General features: G+C 43.5%; 1 protein-coding gene across 2 annotated transcripts in view; it reads right to left on the bottom strand.

Moving 5' to 3' along the window:
• The window catches only part of CIP2A (cellular inhibitor of PP2A), a 2,713,480-nt gene that overhangs the window by 260,580 nt on the left and 2,427,617 nt on the right, over positions 1 to 25,283 (bottom strand). For both annotated transcript variants that reach the window (XM_044071100.1, XM_044071101.1), the window contains one exon: positions 10,845 to 10,958. In XM_044071100.1, the coding sequence (XP_043927035.1) occupies positions 10,845 to 10,958 (114 nt within the window). The remainder of the gene's footprint in view (positions 1 to 10,844; positions 10,959 to 25,283) is intronic.

The following is a 25,283-nucleotide window of genomic DNA, read 5'->3' as shown; positions in this document are numbered from 1 at the left end:
TGTTTAATCAGCTGAGGTCCAATATTGGCCTTCATTCTCCGGTTCGTTTTGGAACTAAAAAGAACCTGGAGTAAGTTCCGGATGCTGTCTGGTCTGCTGGGACGGGCTGGATGACTCTTTTTAAGAGCAACTTGTTGATCTCTACAGTTGCCTGATCCCTGTGATTGGGTGGAACATCTGTGATCTTCGTGAGAATAAACAATGGAAGAGAAAAGGGTATGAAATAACCTCTGGTAATAACTCTTTGTACCCACTTGTCTTGGGTGATATTTAGCCAGGCTTCTGGATACAAAGAGATGCGACCCCCGACTGGCCCCAGAGAAAAGCAGTTGGACCACACATCAGCAGCGCTGATAAGACCGCCCTCGAAAGGAATCACTGCCTTGCTGGTATTGCGGACCGCCCTGCCTCTAGGGTGACATCTACCATTTCCTCCTCCTCTGCCTCTGAAGGAGGATTCACTCTGTGTGTCCGGAAAGACCCTCTGGGACTTTTTGAACCACATTTTACCTCCCCCTCTGACCTTTGGGGTATGGTCGAGAGGGAACAGTAAAACAGACTCCCATGGCAGAGAGAGTCTTTCCTTCTTGCTCACACCGAGTGAGTGTTTCTTTCACCTTGGGACCAAACTATGAGGAACCATCAAACGGGGCGTTGGTGAAGATGGACTTGAACGGCTCCGCAAAATTACATTGGCCCATCCAGAAGTGATGCCTAAGGGCAACTCCTGAACCCGTTGCTCTGCTCGCTCCATCGGCCACATGGGAGATAAGCTGCATGAAGGAGTTAGCCACAGAGTTTAGGGTGGACAACTGAGCAGAAATCCTGTCAGGGACTCCCTCAGGACAAACACCCTGTATGGAATCTCCTAACTCCTTGAGGAGATCCCTCTGTAACCTCGTGAAGTGAGTAAGATAGTTCAACGAACGAAGGGTAAATGCCACTGAACTAAATACACGCTTCCCAAATCTGTCCATCTGTCGAGATTCCTTGTTTAGCAGATGAACAGCGGAAGAAGTCTCCACCAACTCCTCCTTCGTGGCCGCCACCACCACAATTGCATCTACAGGAAGGCCCTTACCCAAGAACTCTTTACCAGGAGGGGCAAACAAAAACTTATTTGGTCTCCTGGGGACTGGCTCCACGGCATCGAGAGTATCCCACACCTTTCGATTAACCAGATCCATTAGCTCGTCAAAAGGTGGAGACACCCAAAAGGCAGAGGGTTCAGACCCGAAAGCCTTCAGGTACACAGACTCATCAGAAGGGTTGATAGTGGACCAGCCGCACCTCTGCTTCAGGATCTCCAGGATGTCCACAAAGGAGACATCATCAGAGGGCAACTTGGGGGACCCTTCCGACTCCTCGAGGTCAGTGTCCGATGTCAGAGACTCATCCTGGGAGTCAATATGCTTCCTCTTGCATATCCTCTTCCGAGGGGCATCTCAAAGGGACATTTTGAGGAGGCCTCGGAAGAGTAGAGGCCACCAGCCGGTGGCTCCTGAGGCTGCGGGTCTTGGCTGTCTCCGGAGAGAGTAGGTGCTGGGACTGAAGTGGGTGCCCTGGGGGAAAAAGTGCTTGTACCACTGGCAGGGGCTGTAGAGTGAGACAGCACGCTCCTCATCACCTCAAATGCCGACCTCTCTGGCTCTGAAGACCTCCCCCACTCTGAAGAGACAAGGGTTGGTGCCAAGCCAGAGCCATCGGCTCCGAGAAAGATGCAGGGTCCGAGCTTACCCTGGTCGATGCACCAAGAGGAAGGCTCGGAACAGAAGAAGATCGATTCCAACCCTTCCTGTCAGCGCAGACAGGAGAGCTTCGGTCCCTGGACACGATGGATGGAGCTGAGCGTGTCATAGCCGAACATGGCTCCAATGCAGCAACAAAGGGAGCCAGAACAGAGAGTTTCTCCGCTGGCACCAAGCACTCCGGCTCCGAAAGGCCAATATGGCTCGGAGGAGGAATAATAGATGAGGGCAAAACTGGATCGAGTGGCTCTGGAGCGACTGGGTCAGAGCCAACAATAATTTTTGGCAGAACAGACGACTTCAGGAGTCTCAGCACTACCCTCTCCACATCCTCTTCCAAAAGGCTCCTGGAAGACCTGGAAGATATTGAGACTTTAGTAGAGAGACCGGTAGGATATCTACAGACTGGCTCAGAGCTGCAGTCAACTGTTGCTTCCAATGGCTCAGAAGTTGGCACCGAAGCACCTGCGACCGACTCTGATACCATAGTGCTCTCCTTCGGCTCTGAAGACTGAGGAGTCAAGGAGGCAGATTTTGGTAATTTGGAAGGTGGCTCCGAAACACCAGCTGGTGCCGGAGAAGGCCTTTTAGAAGATTTCCATTTAGATTCAGATTTAGATTTTGTAGACTTGGAAGAAGCTGATGAACAAGATAAAGCTTCCTCAAAAGTTGGTTTCAGAAGACCTTTGAGTATCAGCTTGTTCTTTCTGTCCTGTAACACTCTAGGGGAGAAAGCATGACAGAACAAGAATGATTCCTGCAAGTGGATGGCCCCCAAGCAGTAGACACAGCTACTGTGGCCATCTGTTAATTACATTTTCTGGGAGCATTTCATGCTCTTCTTGAACCCAGAGGGTTTATGCTCCTTACTATCGTTAGACATTGTCCACACACACACACACACACACACACACACACACACACACACACACACACACACACACACACACACTAGAAAGAGAGATGTGAGAGATATATGAGGACTAGGTCCTCTAACTAAAACAGGCCAAGTCCTTCAGTAAGGTTACACGAGGACTAGGTCCTCTAAGTTAAATGGGCCTAGCCCGGTGTAACAGAAAAACTAGGTCTTCTAACTTAAACAGACCAAGACATTAAAACACACACACACAGAGTTCAATCACACAGGTCAGAACTGAAGATACCAAAAAAATACAATTCTCTGTAAACCTAATAATAGGCAGAAAACTAGTAACAGCAATCCCAGAATATCACAAGTGGATCCCCGCCAAAATAACAATGTTATAGAATAAAGGCTAACAGTCCAAAGGAACCAGAAAGGTCCGACTAATGCAGATACAACAACAGGAGCCCCTGTTGATTAGTAGCGGAAAAAAATGCCACAGCTAACACTTCTACTTAGTCAAAAATATGCAACGGCACCTAACTGGCACACAGGATACCAATAAACTAATATACTAGATCACTAAATTTAGTCAACGAAGACAACAAGGTAACTGCCTATAAGATGATAACACTAAAATGCAAATCCGATATGAATGTAAAGAATTTGAAAGAACTTAGCCAGAGCCAAGAGAAGCACATCCGAACTCGTCGACGTGGCAAATGAGATCTGGGGATTGTACTGGTGTACCATGGGATATCTGCGTAGTCACGAGCCCACCAGAAGTCTTCCAGCTTGAAAATCAGCCGAGTCAGAGCTGAGGATCGGCTCCGAACCCATATGTAAAAATGAAGGTGAGATTGGACTACCTAACATCAAATGTTTGTTGAGACTGCAAGACTCTCTACAGGACCACCTATTCTTTCAGGTAATAATAGTAATAATTTTGGAAGAGGGAAGGAGGGAGGGATGTTGAACCAGATGAAAATAGGACAACATAGATCTATTGGTATGGTAAGTACATAACTTTTGTATCTGATCCTGCCCATTTTCATCTGATTCAAGTGATGGGATTTCCCTTGGTACTAGCTCCCCTGATGTCATCAAGGAAGATTATTCCTGAGCACAGCAGAGCCAAATGAAGAGCGAGATCTGCACTGTACATCCAATTTATAAAGAGGCACAAAGGTGTGAAATGATGACCATGTAGTAGCTGCACAAATTTCATCAGTTGGCAAATTTCATTGAAAAACTGTGGAAGTTACTAGTGATCTAGAAAAATGAGCTGGTGCTCTTTTGGGTAGTGGCAAACATAGTCTGTCATAAACAAACAAAATGCAGTCTGCAACCATCTAGAAAGGGTGACATTAGAAACATCACACCCTAACTTGACGTTGGAGCAGGCCACAAACTACTGATTTGAGTTTCTGAAATCTTTTGTTCTACAAAGATAACATCTCTGTTGTATGTGAACATCAGGCAAATGCAATGTATATTCTCCTTAGTATGGGTACTTTGGGAAGAAGACTGGTAGATTTATGGACTGGTTGATGCTAGATTCAGATGCCACACTGGGGATAAATTAAGGATACGGTCTCAAAGATGACTTTGTTATAAGGATTTTCTCCTACAGAAAGAGACTCCATCACTTAAACAAGGGACTGTCCCTTGTTATGGTTGTTCAAACTGTGTTAATATAAATAGCAATTTATGTTTTGTACACCCTATTACCAATCTATATAGGTTGAATTGTTATGCCAATTCTAATACTAGTAACATCGTCTATTTGGCTGCCTGTAAAGTGTGTCCTGAGTTTTATGTAGGAAAGTCTACCCGTAGGCTAAAGGAGAGAATGGTGGAGCACAAGTCTGAGATGCGAAGGGGCATAATGACTAATGCTTTGGCTCAACACCTTAGAGACTATGACGATACATTTTTTCTTTTAGGGTTTTAGATGTGGTTTTGGAAAGTTTAAGGGGTGGTGATTTAAGTAAACTGGAAACAAGAGAATATGAATGGATTTTGCACCTAAATGCTGACCACCCCCCTGGCATAAATATAATGGTTTCTTTAAAACCTATTTTAATGTTTAAACAGATGTGTTTAAAATAATTATTGATGGACAAGTGTATCTGAATTTTTACTGGCTGTGTATTATCATTTGATATGTTTCATGATTTGTATTTAAATGTGTTCTTAATTTTAATCTGTTGTACTGATGAAGGATTTTATCTGGAAGCTTTACCATTAAAGCCTTGATGTTGTGATTACACAATGTCTTATCTTTGAGCTTCCTGTTTTTGTGTGTTTTACTTTATCACATTCTGTAGTTGCTTTGTCTATGAAAAATAAATATGGCGAGTTTTCAAGTAAGTGCCTGTAATTCTGAAATCCTCTAACTGAAATGACTGCCACCAAGAAAATTGTTTTCCACATTAAATACTTGAGATCTACTGAAGCTGCTGGTTCAAAATAAGGTTTTGTAAGGGCTTGCAGCATTATTATGATGTCCCAATGATAAACTGGATCTCTTATAGGAGGTCTAAGAAGAAAAGTTCCTCTGAAAAAGGCTTTAGAAACCTCTCAATAAGGCAAAATCTGAAATAGCTGCTAACTGTACTTTTATGGTGCAGAAACTGGAACCCTTGTGAAACAATTCTGATAAAAAATCCAATATGGAAGGGAGAGGTGCAGAAAACGGATTTAAACCTTTAATTTAATGCCCAGAAAAAAAAATTCAATTTACTTTGACAAATCTTTCTTGAGCAAGATTTTTGAATGAACTACCTCTTCAGTGAGTCTGGCATCTCTGGCTATTGTTAAAAATGAAGTAACCAAGCAGTTAGATTTAAGGTGTTGAAGTCTGGGATATGATACCGAATCAGTGTCCAAGGAGGACGGAATAGGTGAGGCCACAGAAATATGAACCAGATCTGTTGGGGAATTACTTTTGCCTTACACTGTCTGTTTTTCTGGATGAACTTTGTGATTAAAGGAAATGGGGGAAAGTAGTATAAGACACCAGGGGGCCAACTGTGGACCAGAGACTCCCTCAGTGACTGGCCCTGAGGACAGATGAGGGCAAAGTAACTGCTGCATTTATTATTTAGATGGGATGCAAGCAGGTCACAACACGGTTGGCCCTAGTAGCAGAAGATTTTGTTCAATTGAGGTACCACTCGTGAGGTAGAAAAATATTGTCCACTAGTAAACTGAAGTCCCTGTGATATGCAGTGCTATAAGAAAGTGGTGGGAAGACATCGGCCATTGCTATACCCCCATTGCTTCCCAACATACAGGATAAAGACCTGGTTTCCTCTTTTTTGTTTCTGCACCAGACTACTGACTATGTCGTCTGTCTGTATGGAAAGTATTACTCTGTAAATCACAAAAATAACCATAACAATTTGATACCTACATTATTAGCCAAGTAATATACAAATACACATTGGTGAGTTACTGATGATTAGGTCGCATTGGTTAATGTAGAAAAAGAAAATGGGTGTGGCTATTTTCCAATAATTGGGTTGAGGAACCAGACAAATCTGACCTTTGCCAGGGAGCAATGCTTGTTGTTGTGTCTTTCGGCTTTTCCCGGTTAGGGGTCGCCACAGCGGAACTCCGGTCCGCTAATGATTGGTAGTTGATTTTTACGTGCCGAGTTACCAGCCCTGACGCACAACCTTCAACGAAGATACGCCCATTCACGCATGTCTCCATGCAGAAGACGCTCCAGCTGAGAATCAAACTGGACAGCGTCTGACTGTGAGGCGACAATGCTACCGCAGCACCACCACCGCGGATGCCAGGGAGCAATGCTAATGGTGGAAAATAGTCTATGAACTTCTATTGGTCATTGTGTGCCGGCCATATATTTCAGCAGACCTGGGTCAATCAGCTACTGTCTGGCCAGTGTCCTCTTCTCCAACTTAGGCTAAGCAAAAGCTCTGCTAAGCAAAAACTGGACATAAAATCAATCTGCCAAACATAAACTAAGGATTGCTACACTCAACATAGGCTCACTGACAGGATGCAGTTTGGAAGTGGATGTCATGATGGCATGGAGGAGACTGGTCAGTGAAACAGGAATAGAAGAGGAGAGGCCATTCTAGACTTCTGTAGGGGAAATGGCTTGATGGTGGACAACACATGGTTTAGCAACAGACGGTCACAAGATAACATACAACTGTGACCAACATGCAACTCAGGTAGACGTCTTCTGAGAAAGGAAAGGAAAGGGCATTGGGGTAGAATCACTGATTGCAAAGTTATCTCCCAGTGAAACAATTGCCCAATAGCATAAACCACTGGTTACCACATACAGCTACAAGCAGTGGTCAGAGAATACTCTAAGGTCAACACAAACTAGGCTGAAGACCTGGAAGTTGACTGGAGATAAAAGCAAGACTTAAAGGAAATAACCAGGACTCTAGCATCTCAGGAACAGGGTGAAAGAATGGCAGTGCCTCAAAGCAGCATGTGTGAGGACTACATAACAGATACGCAGCTGTACACAAGGAAAGCTGGTGGTGGAATATAGGAGCCCAGTAGGTCATCAAAAGAAAGGAGGAATGCACAAAAAAATGGAAGATAGGAAAGATGGAACACGCTAAGCAGGAATATTGGTTGGCAAACAGAGGCTACGGGAACAGTTGCAACAGCAAGGAATAAGGTATCAGAGGTACTCTACCAGCTTCTGGAAAGTGACTCATCAGATGACAAACAACTATCCAGATTCAAGGCAAAGACAGAAAGATAAAGAAGATAGTCATCAGACACCCTTCATAAGAGGTGCCATCAACAGCCTGCTCACCAGTCCATAGGACATCAAAGGCAGGTGGAAGAAGTATTTCCAGCTACTTCTGAATGAAGAAAAACCCATCAAAGTTGCATGCCCCATACACAGCCTATGTTGAAAGAGGAAGGAAAGCCCATCCTAGAAGAAGAAGATAGACACTAAGGAAAATGAAGTCAGGGAAAGTAGCAGGCTCATATGAGGTCACGGCAGATATGATCAAGGTGCAGGTGAGTTAGTGAAAAAATGGCTCCTGAGGGTACTCACAAAGCTACTGGAAATAAAGGTTAATTTCCAGAAGACTGGAGAATAAGCATTCAAGTGGCAGTACACAACAACAAAGGGCACATTCATAAGTGTGGGCAGTAGAGAGGTTATCAGACTTATCATACTGCATGAAAGTGCTGGATAGGGTTACTGATAAATATGCAGAGTACTAGAAAGCAATATGGGAAATGAGCAATTCAGATTCAGATAAGGATGCAGCATAACCAACCAAACATTTGCTGTGAGAAGATAGATGGGTAGAAGCTAGACATGAGAAAAGAGTCCAACAGAGCATTCTTAGATTTGAATAAAGCATATAATAAGGTCCCAAGAAAGCTGATTTGGACAGTCCTATGATGGCTCTTAGTCACTGGAAGAATTAGTGGTAGCCATGTACAAGGACTCCGTGACACAAGTAGAAACAGTGTTCGGACTCACAGAGTGGTTTCCTGGTGGGAGTGGGTGCAAATCAGGGTTCAGATCTGAACCCACTGCTGTTCATACTAGTAATGGACTAAATTACCTAACAGCTCAGAGGGGGCAGACCAACAAAGCTGCTGCATGCAGATGATGTGGCATTACAGGCAAATTCTGAACAAGGAATGATACAGGAATGGAAAACAGAACTGAAGGCAGATAAGATTATACTAAGTACAAGAAAGATAGTTGTCATGTCAGCAAATTAAGGAAATCAGATGATGATGAAAACTGAGATGGAAGGGAAAAGAGTGGAACAGGATAACAGCTTCAGGTACCTGGGAGGGGTGGTTAAGGAGAAGGAAAGTCTGAATGATGAAGTTAAACCTTGAATCAGTGGGGCTGCAGATAGCTGTCACAGTGTATCAGGAGTACTGTGTGACAGAAGAATACCAACGAAGCTGAAAAGTACAGTGTACAAAACAGTGGTGTAACCTGTACTAGGCTATGGTACAGAAATCTGGCCAGCGAAGGCAGATCAACTGAAGTAGCTAGAGGTGATGGAGATGAAGTGCCCAAGACCAGTGACAGAATGCACACTGTGGGACAGATGAAATCAGGACATTAGAGCAGAAGCCCATGTAGCTCCAATTGCAGAGGTCAAACAAAACAGATGATGGCAGTTTGGGAATATGTGCAGAAAGAAAAAGCACACAATCTGTCACAGACAGGAAGAAGGCAAGAGAAAATGAGGGCATCCAACAAAGGGATGGATGGATTATGAGACAGAAGACCTTTGATAGCAGGCATGACTACCAAAGGTGGAGGAGAGTGGCAGTGAAGCAAGAGAAATTGAGACAGCTGATGTGACACCTCAAGGTAGAAAACTGGAAAATGGGGGTGAGGGCGATGACTATGATTTTACTATCCTTTACTTTTACATATAGACTGCTTCTCTCAGAAAAAATAGCCACATTGTGTGTACACCTAAGATGTCCAAATAAAAATAAATTGAAATAAATTATGGACACAGCAATGTATTTCAACTTGAAGCCTTCATTCATACTCCCAGTCTTGACTGCTGCAATAAATTAAAAAAATGTATGATTCACAACCCTGGGCTGTGCACCACTGATGAAACACATCTGGCATACTGCCACTATTTACTGAAAGTAATATTACCTGTAAGAAAAAAAATGCTCTGAAAATCATCACTTCTGCTCCTACTAAATTCTCCAGTAAAAACAGCAAAGATTATCTGGTAAGTATTCAGATTGATTGCTGTGAGCAACCAGTCTTACATGATTACTATGTGAAGGAGAAATTAAGAAGCCATGCTACTGAATAGGATGAGATCTTAAAAGCTCAGGGATATATTTCTCACCAATGTAATTGGGATAATGTAGGACAATTATTTCATTAGTACAATTAATATACTAACAAAAAAATTATACCACAAGTATTCCAAGAATATGAAAAGCATTTTTTTTTTAAATTAGATTCCTGCTTATTTTAAAGTAAACAAAGGTATGCAAAATAAATCATCTTGTCACCTGTAGTTTCGACCATTGCCTGATGTTTAATGCAACTCATCATCCATAATTAAGAAATTATGCTTGCTGGAAGATGGAATAGAGGCCTTAGGCCACTCCACATAGGACGTCAGACTCGAACAAAATTATTCCAAGAAAAGGTTATTAGGGGAGGTCTAGCTGTCTTCATCTGCTTCAGAGATAGCAACCTCTGGGTCCTTTGGTTCTAATGAGTACAGCACGGTTAAGCATGTGATGGGTGTAATAGTAGGTGATTGGCATGCACCTGGTGTGGGGATAGAATCTTAACATTTTGCTCGCCCAAGAATCAAAAGCAAGTGTGCTAGCTTCCACAGACAATAGATAAAAGCATTCATACTTCAAAAGATTTGAAGCTACAACATGCAAGACTTACTGGCATGAACCACAAAATGTGGAATAGAGAAGTATGACTAAGATTGCAGGAGGAAATTTACAATCCTACAAAGTTTCAGAAAACATTAACATGACAAAACATGCACATGTGTATTTACACAAATTTCACAAACAATTTGGACTGCAAATGAAGCAGGATTTAGACAAATACTCACATATCTTTACTCATGCCTAAGCTAAGAATAGCAAACATCTACTTTTATTAAACAATGTGGTTAAACCAGATGTTCTTGTGATCTGTATTACAAAATAGTCTGGAGAAAACAGGGAGATACGAGGTGTTGGCCTGCAAGCAAAAAACACTGGCACATACAGGTGATACCTTTTACAAGACTAACAAATGTTTTACAGCTACTCAAGCTTTCAGGCATAAGGGACCCTTCCTTCAGGGCTTACAATCCATTAGAGGTGTTAGATACAGTATTTTAATAGCTGGCTGTGTCTAGAAATGGAGAACTGAGCAAGACATTTCTTTTGCAGAGGTTAAACAAAACACTTAAAAAAAATAAAAATACTATTCTGAGAGAAAAAAAAAGTCAGTCTACTATTGGATGCTTAGGAAATATGACATGTATATGATGCAGTGTGCCCGTGTGAGACAAACAGAAAAAGAACATTTCCATGCACCTTTTGAAATGAAGGTGATATAGATAATGTTAATTCTAGTTTTCAATATGCCATCAACTCTGCATTCAAGTGTTCTGATAAAATGATTAAGCTTAAGAGAGAGAAATTGTTTTTACTTTTAGTAAATCTTCAAAATTATAACAAACCATTCATGAACTCACCTATCATTCTGAATCTTGAAAGCTTCATTTTGCTTTTTCAGAGTTTCTGCATGTTTATTTAAAGAATTATGAGCAATCTGCAGGTCTCTTAACTGTTTTTCACAAACGTCGTACCTGAGAAGTTTAAAAATGTCAAAGAAATAACTGTTATCCCTCCTATTAGGAAAATTAGGAGAACAAAATTTCAGTGTTCAAGAAATAAACATTTTAAAAAGCAGTAAGCACTGAAACTCTCTGGCAGTGTAAAGGTGAATATATAAATATAATGAAGTCATCCTATAATACAGTTATGTTAAGCACTGCTTACCTGTAACAGATGATGTTTATAGAATACTCTGCCTTACTGGCATTCAGGTTGTATATCCTACTATACAGTCTCTCTGGCAGTCTCTCAGACATTCAGACTCCTTCCTTTGTATAATCTGTGGATGTGAAGAAACAATCAGCTGTGAGAGCAGGATAGTCCTACACAACCACATACAGCAGCTCTTCAGTTTTTTACAAAGGCCCTGTGGGAAAAGAAGATGGAAAATGCAAACTTTGCAAACACATACTGACCCAAACCGAAGACAACAAAGTGAAAGCCACAGTCCCCCCCCCCCCCACACACACACACAAAGATAAGATTGCTACACAAAATAGCAGCAATCACCAACAAAAAACTATATATTTCAAAGAAAAGGGGGATGTGGGAGGGTATTTCCAGCAAGTTAGTATGTTCTAAGAACATCTACTGTTACAGATAAGTGGAATTTACATAATTGCACTATGTTCAACAAATACACTGCTTTACTGGAATTCGGGTAGATTTGCAAACCTTACCCAACCAGGGAGGAAGGAAAATGGTCCAGGAGCCTCTGGAAAATTGCCTTAGTGAAGCCTGCTCTGGATCTTGAAAAAGTATCCAGTCTAGCGCTTTGCAAACGTATGGTCTGAGGACCAAGTTGCTGCCTCTAAAATACTTTGTCCACCTCTTTCCAAACAGCTACAGAAGGAAAAGGCCCTAGTGGAATGTGCCTTTGCCTTGCCATACATACAAATGTTTCAAGCATGGGCATGATGCCATACCTACCATAAATGTAGATGTTCGAGTGTATTCACTGTTGCAGTCATTACACTTGGGTTATCCTGCTGGCAGGCTACCCGCAGTCGGCCAGAATTCCAAAGTCTAGGTCTGGCGTCGGTTGCGGTCGCCTCCTCCCTGACATCAGTGCGCCAGGGGTATAAAAGAAGCAGCTGACGCCATTTTCTTCAGTTTTTCTTGCCCCAGATGTCAGGTGCCCCCCCATAGGAAGGCTAATAAATTATGCCAATAAGTATGCATGCACAACAACAACATTTCCTTCATCGACAAGCAAATACACCACATAGGTTGTATAGGCTAGAGAAGTACCGAAAAGTCCCAGTAAAGAAAGGGGGATGGTGGGAGGGTAACCTGGACTGCAACAGTGAATACACTCGAACATCTACATTTGTGGTAGGTACACAACTGTACTATGTTTATCGTGTGTTTCACTGTTGCAGTCATTACACTTAGGTTGAATCCCAAAGCTGAGGTTGGGTGGCTGGGTCTAAATAGGATTAGGAGAGGCTATAAGGCCCTGCAGATCTGCAGTGGCGAAGCCTTCTCTAGATTTAGAGTAGAGAGGTAAATGGTAGTGCTTGGTAAAAGTGTGCACTGAACTCCAAGTTGCAGCCTCTAAAATGTCTTTGGTTGGTACTCCCCTGAGGAAGGCTGCTGAAGTGGCTGCTGCTCTGGTGGAATGTGGCCTAATGCCCTTAGGCACTGATTTGCCATGTTGTGAATAGCAGAAACGAATGCAGTGGCCTATCCATTTTGAAATAGTCTGCTTTGAGATAGCCGTTCCTTGTGATCTTGCAGCATTATGCCACCAAAAGTTGCACAGTCTTTCTGAAAACTTTAGTTCTGTACAAGTAGAAGCGTAGCTGTCTGTGTATGTCCAAAGAATGCAGGAGTCTCTCACCCTTATTCTGTGGGTTTGGATAAATGGTGGGCAAATGAATTGTTTGGTTAAGGGCCACACTGGACACTACCTTAGGCATAAAAGTAGGGTTTGTCCTCAGAGAAACCCTGTCTTGATGAAAAATGATAAAAGGCTCCACAACCATGAGTGCCTGTAACTCTGAGACTCGTCTTGCAGAGGTTATTGCTAGGAGCAGAGCTGTTTTCCATGATAAGAACTTTATTTCAGCTGTGTTGGCTGGCTCAAAAGGTGGCAGAGTTAGTTTTTCCAAGACATAATTGAGATCCCATGCAGTTATTGGTGCTCTCCTTGGGGGTCTTATATTTTTGGCCCCTCTGAGGTACTGTCTTAGCAACGGATGTGAAAAAATACGTGGTTCCGTATTGTAATGAGCTGAAATAGCAGAGGCATGGATTTTAATTGATGAAAAAGATAGGCCTTTGTCCAGCATCTCAGTTAGATATTGTAAAATCTGAGGAATATTTGGTACAATCGTGTTAATTCCTTGTGCCTGGTTCCAGGCACAGAATCTCTTCCATTTTTCTGCATAAGATTTTCTGGTACTGGGCCTCCTGGCCTCAAAAATAACATCCATCACTGCTTTAGAGAGAGTTGAGTTATGAATGGCTACATTATCCACCATGCTGCCAGATTTAGGGACCCGAGTTGGCAGTTTCGTTGAGTCAGTAAATGAGGAATCAGAGGTAATGTCCAGGCTGGGCCTTGAGACGAGCTCTTTAGGATTGGATACCAGTGCTGGCGGGGCCAGTCTGGGGCAATCAGAATAATTTTTGGCTTCTCTTGTCTGACCTTTAGGAGTACCTTGGGGAGGAGAGGCAGAGGAGGAAAGGCATACACTGTAAGGTTTTTCCAGCTGAATGATAGAGCATCCACTTTCCATGCTTGCTTGTGATAAGTTCTTGTGCAGAATCTTTGTTGCTGGCAGTTGTGAGGGGAGGCAAATATATCTATGTCCGGGCATCCCCATTTCTTTGTTATCATGCTGAAGACTTGTGGATCCAGTTGCCACTCGTGGGGATCCGTGAGGTTTCTGCTTAGTTCATCTGCCAGAGTATTTTTCTTTCCTGGCAGGAATTGTGCTTGCAGGTGTACTTGGTAAGTCAATACTGTGTCCCACAAAGTCATGGCTTGTCTGCAGAGGGGGTAGGAATGTGCGCCTCCTTGCTTGTTTATGTACCACATGACTATAGTATTGTCCGTCTTTATCAGAAGTTGTCCTGGAAGAAGTAGATCCTTGAAAGCTGTTAGGGCATTCTGAACAGCCAGCATCTCTTTTTGATTGATATGAAGATGCATTTAGCTTGTGGACCATGTGCCCTGAATACATTTTCCTGCCATGTGTGCCCCCCAGGCACAGTCTGATGCATCTGTTGCTATTGACTGCCTGACTCTGGGTAGGGTGAATGGCTGTCCCTTGTTGTGGTGACAGGCCTGTGCCCATCATCGAAATTCCTGTTGCAGGCAAGGAATGAGGGTTATTAATGTTTCCAGGCTGTGGCAATGTTGAGTCCAAACACTTTTTAGGTACCATTGTAGTTTCCTCATATACAGTCTGGCATATGGAATTAGAAGAATGCAGGATGCCATGAAGCCCAAAGCCTGCAGAATTTTTCTTGCAGATAACTGGGTCTTTGTTGCTAACATTTTGAAGTAAGAAGTCAGTTGCCTTTGTTTGTCTGGCGTGAGATAAGCCATCTGGGCAGTTGTATTTAAGCTTGCACCCAGGAATATTATCTCTTGAGAGGGTACTAGTTTTGATTTCTTTTCATTTACTGTGTACCCTAGGCAATTTAGCAATCTTTTTACAAACGCCAGATGTTTCAGTAGAATGTCCTTGTTCTTTGCTTGAATAAGGCAGTCGTCCAAGTAGGGATATATCTGAATTCCTCTTTGTCTGCAGAAAGCAATTACTGGTGCCAGGCATTTTGTGAAGACCCTGGGTGCAGTAGATAAGCCAAAGGGCAGCACAGAGAATTGGTAGTGCATTGAGCCAGCTATGAATCTGAGGTATCTTCTGCAATATTGTCTGATTGGAACATGCAGGTATGCCTCCTTTAGGTCCAAAGTTACGAGCCAAGCCTTGTTGCCCAGCATGGGCAGAAGCTGCTGCAGAGTCAACATTTTGAATTTTGGAACTTCCAGAAAAGTGCTTAGAATAGACAGGTCCAGTATTGGTCTCCAGGCTTTGTCCTTTCTGGGTACCAAGAAGAGTCTTGAGTAAAATCCTTGTCCCTGCTCCTGAAGTGGTACTTGCTGAATGGCCCCCATGTCCATGAGGGAAGAAACTTGCTTTTGTGCCTCTGCCCATTGATTGTATGGCAGGTCTGGCATGCCTCTTGCCTTTGGCAGGGTGTGAAAGTGGAACCTGTAGCCTTGAGACACTATATTCAAGATCCATTTGTCCTGGGTAATCTTATGCCAGTTTTGTTGAAAAAGTGCTAGTTTTCCCCCTAAGGGAGCTTCCAAAGGGTAAGTGCTTGTAAGTGGTAGAGGAAAGTCATTGTGACTGTTTCCTATAAGGTGGGGATTTGTCGTCTCCACCTTTGGAGGTAGAAGCACCCCATTGTATAGGCCTGTATGAGCCTTGGGGCTGGGCTCTGCCTCTAGGGCGTCTGTATCTGCCTCTTTGTGGCCTGTCTGATACTGGAAAGGACCAATTTTTTGAAGGCCAATTTCTGCTAAATCTGGGTGGCTGTACCTGTAAGAAATCTTTAACTGTCTGCATAGATTTCGCTTTATCCTCCATTTTCTTCAACACCTCTTCTGCCTTAACACCAAACAAAGTATCATGCTATAATGGAGCATCTAATAATTTTGCTTTAACATGATCAGGCAAATTCTGTTCCTTTAACCAAGCATGCCTTCTAATCACAGAACCCATCACAGCGGCCCTACAAGAGGCCTCCAAAGAATCAAAACCACACTGCAAAGTATGCTTTACACTTGTTCTGCTGCATGCAATAAATCCTGCATTTCCTTGTTGTCTGGGCAGTCAGAATTAGTCAACATTTTTGTTTTAATAGTGACATTAAGTATTGCTGATATTTAAGCATATGAAATTGACAATTTAAGGCCCTTCGGCCAAAGTAGCTGAAGTGTAAATGTTTTTGCCCCATCTGTCCAGTGCCCTTGAATCTCTATCAGAGGGGACAGGGTTTGTTGCAGTGGAAGCCTTGACACCCTTAGGTCCCTAAGAAATGGTTTCTGGGTCAGCTGCAGGGTTTTTATATGAAAATTTATGGGAATCTGGAACCCTGTAGTATCTGTCTGGCTTAACTGGTGCAGGAGGTATGAAGTCTGGAGACCGGCTGGACTCTGAAAAAACATCATCCACAATGTCCAGAACAGGAGAGATAGCAAGGGGCCTGTGCTGTGGAAGTAAAAGAAAATCTCTGAGCCTTTTCTTAGATTCTGAGTAATCCTGGCTCTCCCAATGAAAATGCTCCCTCATGGTATGCAGGGTTTCCCCAAAAGAGTAATCTTCAGGAGGAGAAGCTGAAGGAATAGATTCTTCAGCATCAGAATCCTCATAGGGAGGAAGAGAGTATTCTACATCAGAGGAGGAATCAGAGGAAATGGAAACCTGATCTGAAGATTCATATTCAGTCTCTTGCCTAGGCCTCTTATCAGGAGGGGGATGGGAACCCCTGATCAAAGTAATAAGGTCTTCTGCCATTTTGAGCATTTGTTTTTTAGGCATGGAAGTTTGTCCTGCAGAATGCTGTACTTGTTTCTTTGTCTTTTGAGCTGCTTTAGTCTTTGTCTTTATTTATTTATTTATTTCCAGTTTGATGACCGGGGAGGTCCACTGGGCTCAAGGAGCCCGTTTTCAGTGGAGGCCCGGGGAGAAAAGCTCCACAAATCTAATTAGATACATTTTAAAATCAAAGTAAAACATACATAGTATAAAAAATATATAGTACATAATAAAAAGATCAAACAAAAGACACAAACAGTTTGATTCAATGTCAATGTGATAAACAAACAGCAGAATGAACAAATAGTTCAGAAGAAGAGAGTATATAGTATAGAAGTTGGCGAAGTAATTTGTTATAAGAAACAAATTAATAATTAAGAGTGGGTTAGGAGAGGAGAGGTTGAGAAGTAAGGAGAGGTTAGCCAGGGGTAAGGAGAGAGGAGGGTTTGAGAGGCAAAGGAGGAAGAGAGCAGTTGCATTTCCTGTTAAGTAAGTAATAGGAATGAAGTTGAGATTTGAAGCTATTGAGGTTATTGCAGGTCCATAGGCTGGAGGGAAGAGAGTCCCATTTTTTTGCTAGGGTACAGGATAAGAGTAGCTGGCCAGCTGGGCGCTTGGGTTTATGAATGGTCAGCAGGTTTTGGTGAGAGGATCTAAGAGGTCTGGGAGGGGAATATGGTTGCAGTATGTTGGATAGTGCAGGGCAGATTGAGTGTTGGAATACTAATTTGTGTGCTGTGGTTAGTTGGTGAAAGTCAAGTAGGTTGGGCAGTTCAAGCCAGTTAAGGGAATTGCAATGGTGTGAGGAGGATTTGACACCTGTGGCAAATCTAGAAATGTTGTTGTAACATATCTCTAGTTTGGAGGTAAGTGAGGAGGATAAGTTAGTGAGCAAGGGAGAGCCATACATGAGAGAGGGAAGAAGATAGGTAGTGGCAAGAGTTAGCTTAGAGGAGGAAGAAGATAAAGATGGCTTTACATATAACTGTGTTGGTCTGAAAACACCCTCAGAAGCCGATGCCTGCACAGCAGCTCCAGATCCATCTGAGGGGACTGTTTCCGAGGATCCAATACCTTGAGTTTCCATAGGCCCAGTCGATTCCACGTGGGAGTCGGAAGCAGCCTGTGGCTCTGAGGTAGCGGGTGTCAGGGGCTGTGAAAGTGCCTCACTGAGAACCGGCGAACCGACGACTAGTTTAGTGGTAGCCTCATCGTTGGTTTTGGACCTCAGATGACTGTCCTTGTCTTTATCCTTGCGTTTTTTAGAAACTCTGGTCGTCGGTTGTTCTAATGGTTGATAATGCTGTTGTAATGAAAGGCAAAATCGTACCGATGCTTGATAGTGCGTTGGTTAAATCTAGCATAAAACCGACAACAAGCAACGTCGTGGTCTGGGCCTAGGCAAGTTATACAGTAAGAATGAAAATCCTTATGAGGTATTTGCTTCCCACAAGAAATACAATTATTAACTTTTTCTGACATCGGTCTGGAGCAAGAAAAAAAGTTTCCCCAACGGGGTACTTAGCTTTAATGAAGACTTTGGATCTGAAATTCGATTTTGAAAATCTCAGGAGTCGGCCGACTGGCACTTGCGATCTGCTTTTGCTTCGGGCACCGCGCGGCAAGAAAGACTGGGGAAAATGGCGTCAGCTGCTTCTTTTATACCCCTGGCGCACTGATGTCAGGGAGGAGGCGACAACAACCAACGCCGGACCTAGACTTTGGAATTCTGGCCGACTGCGGGTAGCCTGCCAGCAGGATAGCCCAAGTGTAATGACTGCAACAGTGAAACACGATGAACATCAGAGAGGTCTAGGATAGGATGCCAGGAGTTGTCTTTTCTGGGTACCAGAAAAAGTCTTGAATAAAAACCTTGTTCCCTTTGTTCTGCTGGGACAGGCTGCATAACCCTGATATTGAGAAGAGAGAGAACCTGCTGTTGGGCCTCCGCCCATTGATTTGGGGGTAGGTCTGGCCAACCATTTGGTGTTGATAGAGTGTGGAAGTGGAATCTATATCTTTGGGAAACTATGTTCAAAACCCATTTGTCCTGGGTAATGCGTTCCCAATTTTTTGCATGCAGGGCGAGCTTTCCTCCGAAGGGAGCAGGTAGTAGAGCAGGGCTTGGAAGGGTTAAGGTTAAGTCATTGTGCCATTTTTCCGTAGGGGGTGACTTACTACTCCCTGCTTTGGAAGTGGGAGCCCCCCACTGCTTAGGTCTGTGCATAGCCTGAGACTGTATGGTCTGCTGTTCCTGGGTTTGGACTGAAAAGGCCTAGAAGGAACTGGAAAGGACCAGTTCTTTGAAGGCCAATGCCTACTGAATCTGGGAGGCTGTACTTGTAGGAAATCTTTAACAGTTTGCATAGATTTTGCTTTTCCCTCCATCCTTTTGAGGACTTCTGCTTTGTTGCCAAAAAGGCGGTCTTGGTTTAAGGGAGCATCCAGTAATTTAGCTTTTACATGATCTGACAAGTTTTGTTCCTTAAGCCAAGCATGCCTTCTAAGTACAGACCCAGTGACAGCAGCCCTGCACGATGCTTCTAAAGAGTCAAAACCACATCGCAAAGTATGTTTACCGACTTGTTCTGCAAAATGCATTAAATCCTGTAATTCTTTGTGGTCAGTACAGTCAGGAATCAACATAATTTTCTGTTTAAGTAGCCACATAATATGCTGCGGATACTTTAACATATGAAACTGGCAATTTAAAGGCCTAATGGCCAAAGTAGCAGAACTTCTTCTTACCCCATCTAAGGCTATAGAATCTCTATCAGAAGGGGTAGGATATTTGGCAGCAGTAGCCTTAATGCCTTTTGGTCCTTGGGAAATGGTCTCTGGATCCGCAAGAGGAACTTGAGACAGTCAGGTACTCTGTAATACCAGTCAGGTTTTCTGGGAGCTGGAGGTAAAGTATCTGGGGGAAGGCTAGATTCCAAGAAAGCATCATCTACAATGTCCAGAACAGGAGGGATAGTTAAAGGTCTGTGCTGAAGTAGGAGTAAGAATTCCCTAAGTCTCTTTTTGGAGTCAGAGTAATCCTGGCTTTCCTAGCAGAAATGCTCTCTAAGAGTGTGCAAGATTTCACCGAAAGAAAGATCTTCTGGCGGGGAAGCAGAGGGAATGGAATCCTCTGTATCAGAATCCTCATAAGTAGATAAGGGCAAATCCTGGTAATCAAAAGGAGCAGAAAAATCAGATTCCAGATCAGAAGAATCAGAAAGAAAATCAGTTCTAGGTCTCTTAGATGGGGAAGGCTGGCTTCCCCTAATCAAGGTAATGAGGTCTTCAGCCATTCTAAGCATTTATTTTTTAGGCATATGGGCCTAAGCATGCGGTTTGGTCATCGGTTTTCTAGGCATGGTGCAAGTTTTAGGCCTGGATGAAAACAATGGCGTTGGTTTAATATGAATGCCAGTAGACCTGAATACACCCTCTGAAGCCGGTGCCTGCACAGCGGCTCTGGACCCATCCAAGGTAGAGACATCCGCAGGTTCCATAGTCGAAGAAGCATGTCGTGGCATACCAGACTCCGAATGGGTCCCAGTAGAGGCTTGCGAATCAGAAGTAGCGGGTATCAAGGGCTGTGAAAGCACCTCATGGAGTACCGGCGGACTGGCGACTAGCTTAATGGAAGCGTCGTCGGCAGTTTTGGACCTATACGGTCTGTCTCTGTCTTTATCCTTAAGTTTTTTCAGAAGATCGGTAGCCGGATGGTTTGACTAAGCCATTTTGGAGTACACAGAATGAGTATGAAAGTAATTGGCTGCAAAAATAGCCCGGCGACGAATAGTTTGGGCGTTGAATAAGGCACAAAACTGACAAAGTACAGCTGTGTACCTACCATAAATGTAGATGTTCGAGTGTATGCACTGTTGCAGTCATTACAATTGGGTTATCCTGCTGGCAGGCTATCCACAGTTGGCCAGAATTCCAAAGTCTTGGTCCGGCGTCGGTTGCTGTCGCCTTTTCCCTGACGTCAGTGCGCCAGGGGTATACAAGATGCAGCTGATGCCATTTTCCTCAGTTTTTCTTGCCCCAGATGTCAGGTGCCCCCAAATAGGTAGGCAATACATATTGCTAATAAAAACATACAGTAAAATGAAAACAATACCCTCACCTACAAGCAAATACACCACATAGGTTGTATAGGATAGAAAGGTATAGATAAGTCCCAGCAAAGAGAGTGGGGATGGAGGGTGGGTAACCTGGACTGCAACAGTGAATACACTCGAACATCTACATTTATGGTAGGTACATAACTGTACTATGTTCATCGTGTTTCACTGTTGCAGTCATTACACTTGGGTTGAATCCCAAAGCTGAGTTAGTGTGGCTGGGTCTAAATAGGATTAGGAGTGGCTATGAGACCCTGCAGAACTGCAGTGGCGAAGCCTGCTCTGGATTTAGAGTAAAGAGGCAAGTGATAATGCTTGGTAAAGGTGTGCACTGAACTCCAAGTTGCAGCTTCCAAAATATCCTTGGTTGGTACTCCTCTGAGAAAGGCTGCTGAAGTGGCTGCTGCCCTGGTAGAATGTGGCCTGATGTTGTTAGGCACTGACTTTCCATGTTGTGCGTAGCAGAAACGAATACAGTGTCCTATCCACTTTGCAATAGTCTGCTTTGAGATAGCCTTTCCTTGTGATCCTGAAGCATATGCTACAAACAGTTGTTCAGTTTTTCTGAAAGCTTTTGTTTTGTCCAAGACGAAACATAACTGCCTGTGTATGTCCAAAGAGTGCAGAAGTTTCTCTCCTTTAGTCTGGGGATTTGGATAAAATGTTGGCAAATGAATGGTTTGGTTAAGAGCCACACTGGATACTACCAATGGCATAAATGTTGGGTTTGTCCTTAGAGAAACCCTGTCTTGATGAAAAATGATAAAAGGTTCCACTGCCATTAATGCCTGTAGCTCTGAGACTCTCTGTGCTGAAGTTATTGCTAGGAGCAGAGCAGTTTTCCATGATAAAAATTTTAAATCAGCTGTATTGGCTGGCTCAAAAGGAGGTAAAGTGAGTTTTTCCAAGACAAAGTTGAGGTACTCCTCTGAGAAAGGCTGCTGAAGTGGCTGCTGCCCTGGTAGAATGTGGCCTGATGTTGTTAGGCACTGACTTTCCATGTTGTGCGTAGCAGAAACAAATACAGTGTCCTATCCACTTTGCAATAGTCTGCTTTGAGATAGCCTTTCCTTGTGATCCTGAAGCATATGCTACAAACAGTTGTTCAGTTTTTCTGAAAGCTTTTGTTTTGTCCAAGAAGAAACATAACTGCCTGTGTATGTCCAAAGAGAGCAGAAGTTTCTCTCCTTTAGTCTGGGGATTTGGATAAAATGTTGGAAAATGAATGGTTTGGTTAAGAGCCACACTGGACACTACCGTTGGCATAAATGTTGGGTTTGTCCTTAGAGAAACCCTGTCTTGATGAAAAATGATAAAAGGTTCCACTGCCATTAATGCCTGTAGCTCTGAGACTTTGTACTGAAGTTATTGCTAGGAGCAGAGCAGTTTTCCATGATAAAAATTTTAAATCAGCTGTATTGGCTGGCTCAAAAGGAGGCAAAGTGAGTTTTTCCAAGACAAAGTTGAGGTCCCAAGTACGTATCGGTGCTCTCCGGGGAGGTCTAATATTTTTAGCCTCTCTGAGGTACTGCCTTAGTAATGGATGAGAGAAAATAGGAGGTTCTGTGTTGTAATGAGCTGAAATGGCAGAGGCATGGATCTTAATTGGAGAAAAGGATAGGCCTTTGTCCAGCATCTCAGTCAGGTATTGTAAAATCTGAGGGATATTTGGTACAAGTGGGTCAAAGCCTTGTGCCTGGTTCCAGGTGCAGAATCTCTTCCATTTGTCTGCATAAGATTTCCTGGTGCTGGGCCTCCTGGCTTCTAAAATGACATCCATAACAGCTTTAGAGAGAGGAGTGGTCTGGGTGGCTATGTTATCTGCCATGCAGCCAGATTTAAGGTTCTGAGTTGGCTGTGCAGGATCTGATTGTTTTGTTGAGTCAGAAGATGAGGAATTTGAGGTAAAGTCCAGGCTGGGCCTTGAGCCAAGTTCTTTAAGATTGGGTACCAGTGCTGGCGTGGCCAGCCTGGGGCAATCAGGATCATTTTTGGCCTCTCTTGTCTGACTTTTAAGAGCACCTTGGAAAGGAGAGGCAGTGGTGGGAAGGCATAAACGTTTAGGGTTTTCCAGCTGAATGAGAGAGCATTCACTTTCAATGCTTGTGAGTGGTAAGTCCTTGTGCAGAATTTCTGGAACTGGCAGTTGAGAGGGGAGGCAAAAAGATCTATGTCCGGGCATCCCCATTTCTTTGTTATCATGCTGAAGACCTGTGGATTTAGTTTCCACTCGTGAGGATCCATGAGGTTTCTGCTTAGATTGTCTGCCAGAGTATTTTTCTTTCCTGGCAGGAATTGTGCTTGCAGATGAACTTGATAGGTCAGTGCTGTGTTCCACAGAGTCATGGCTTGCCTGCAGAGGGGATATGAATGCGTGCCCCCTTGCTTGTTTATGTACCACATAACTGTGGTGTTGTCCGTCTTTAGTAATAGTTGTCCTGGATGCAGTAGGTCCTTGAAGGCTGTCAGGGCATTCTGTACAGCTAGCATCTCTTTTTGATTGATGTGAAGATGCATTTGGTCTGCGGACCACTTGCCCTGAATACATTTTCCTGTCATGTGCGCCCCCCAGGCATAATCCGATGCATCTGTTGTTAGTATCTGCCTGGCTGTGGGTGAAGTGAAAGGCTGTCCCTTGTTGTGGTGACATGCCAGTGCCCACCATCAAAACTCCTGTTGCAGGCAGGGAATAAGAGTTATTATTGCTTCCAAGCTGTGGCAATGTTGAGTCCAAACACTTTTTAGATACCATTGTAGCTTCCTCATATGCAGTTTTGCATATGGAATTAGCAGGATGCAGGATGCCATGAACCCCAAAGCCTGCAGAATTTTTCTTGCAGGTAGCTGGGGTTTTGTTGCCATCATTTGAAAGTAATGAGTCAGTTGCCTTTGCTTGTCTGGCGTGAGATAAGCCATCAGGGCAGCTGTATTTAAGCTTGCACTCAGGAATATTATCTCTTGAGAGGGCACTAGTTTTGACTTTTTTTCGTTTACTGTGTATCCTAGGCCAAGTAGTAATCTTTTTACAAACGTCAGATGCTTTAGTAGAATGTACTTGCTCTCTGCTTGAATAAGGCAGTCATCCAAGTAGGTATATATTTGAATTCCTTTTTGTCTGCAGAATGCAATCACTGGTGCCAGGCATTTTGTGAAGACCCTGGGCGCAGTAGATAAGCCAAAGGGCAGTGCAAAAAACTGGTAATGCATTGTGCCAGCTATGAATCTGAGGTATCTTCTGGAATTTTGTCTGATTGGGCATGCAGGTATGCCTATTTGAGGTCCAAAGTAACAAGCCAAGCCTCCTTGCCAAGCATGGGTAGGAGTTGCTGTAGTATCAACATTTTGAATTTCGGAACATGCAGGAAAGTATTTAGGATAGACAGGTCCAGTATGGGTCTCCAGGCTTTGTCCTTTCTGGGGACCAAGAAAAGTCTTGAGTAAAATCCTTGTCCTTGTTCTTGCTGTGGTACTTTTTGAATAGCTCTCATGTCCATGAGAGCTGTAATTTGTTTTTGTGCCTCTGCTCATTGATTTTGTGGCAGGTCTGGCATTCCTTTTGACCTTGGTAGGGTGTGAAAGTGGAACCTGTAACCCTGAGAAACAATATTCAGAATCCATTTGTCCTGGGTGATTGTGTGCCAATTTTGTGAGAAAAGTGCTAGCTTCCCCCTAAGGGTGCTGCCAAAAGGTAAGTGCTTGGCATTTGAAAAGGGAAGTCATTGGGACTGTTTCCTATAAGGTTGTGATTTGTCTTCTCCTCCCTTGGGGGTTGACGCACCCCATTGTCTAGGTCAGTAAGAGCCTTGGGGCTGAGATCTGCCTCTTGGGCGTCTGTATCTGCCTCTTTGTGGCCTGTCTGACACTGGAAAGGACCAATTTTTAGAAGGCCAATTTCTGCTAAATCTAGGTGGCTGTTGTTGTGTTGTGTCTTTCGGCTTTTCCTGGTTAGGGGTCGCCACAGCGGAACTCCGGTCCGCTAATGATTGGCAGTAGATTTTTTACATGCTGGCTTGCCGAGCCTAACGCACAACCTTCAACGAAGGAACGCCCATTCACGCATGTCGCCACACAGAAGACGCTCTAACTGAGAATCGAACAGGCAACGTCTAACTGTGAGGCGACAACGCTACCGCAGCACCACCACCGCAGTGTACCTGTAAGAAATCCTTTACTGTCTGCATTGATTTTGCTTTATCCTCCATTTTCTTTAATACCTCTTCTGCCTTAACACCAAACAAAGTATCATGCTGTAAAGAAGAATCCAATAATTTTGCTTTAACATGATCAGGTAAACTTTGTTCTTTTAACCAAGCATGCCTTCGAATGACAGATCCTGTAACTGCGGCTCTACAAGAAGCCTCTAATGAATCAAAACCACATTGCAGAGTATGTTTTCCCACTTGTTCAGAGACATTAAGTATTGTTGGTATTTAAGCATGTGAAACTGGCAGTTCAAATCCCTTACTGCTAAAGTTGCAGAAGTGTAAACTTTTTCCCCGTCTATCTAGTGCTCTAGAATCCCTGTCAGAAGGGACTGGGTTTTTTGCAGTGGAAGCCTTTACCCGTTTGGGACCCTGTGAAATTGTTTCTGGGTCAGCAGCAGGGATTTTATAAAGAA

Source organism: Protopterus annectens, chromosome 5.part0, assembly GCF_019279795.1.
Source record: "Protopterus annectens isolate FY-2018-M chromosome 5.part0, PAN1.0, whole genome shotgun sequence".
Taxonomy (NCBI): Eukaryota; Metazoa; Chordata; order Ceratodontiformes; family Protopteridae; genus Protopterus; species Protopterus annectens.
Note: the sequence above shows the minus strand (reverse complement) of the source record. Positions and strands in the feature narration are given on the sequence as shown.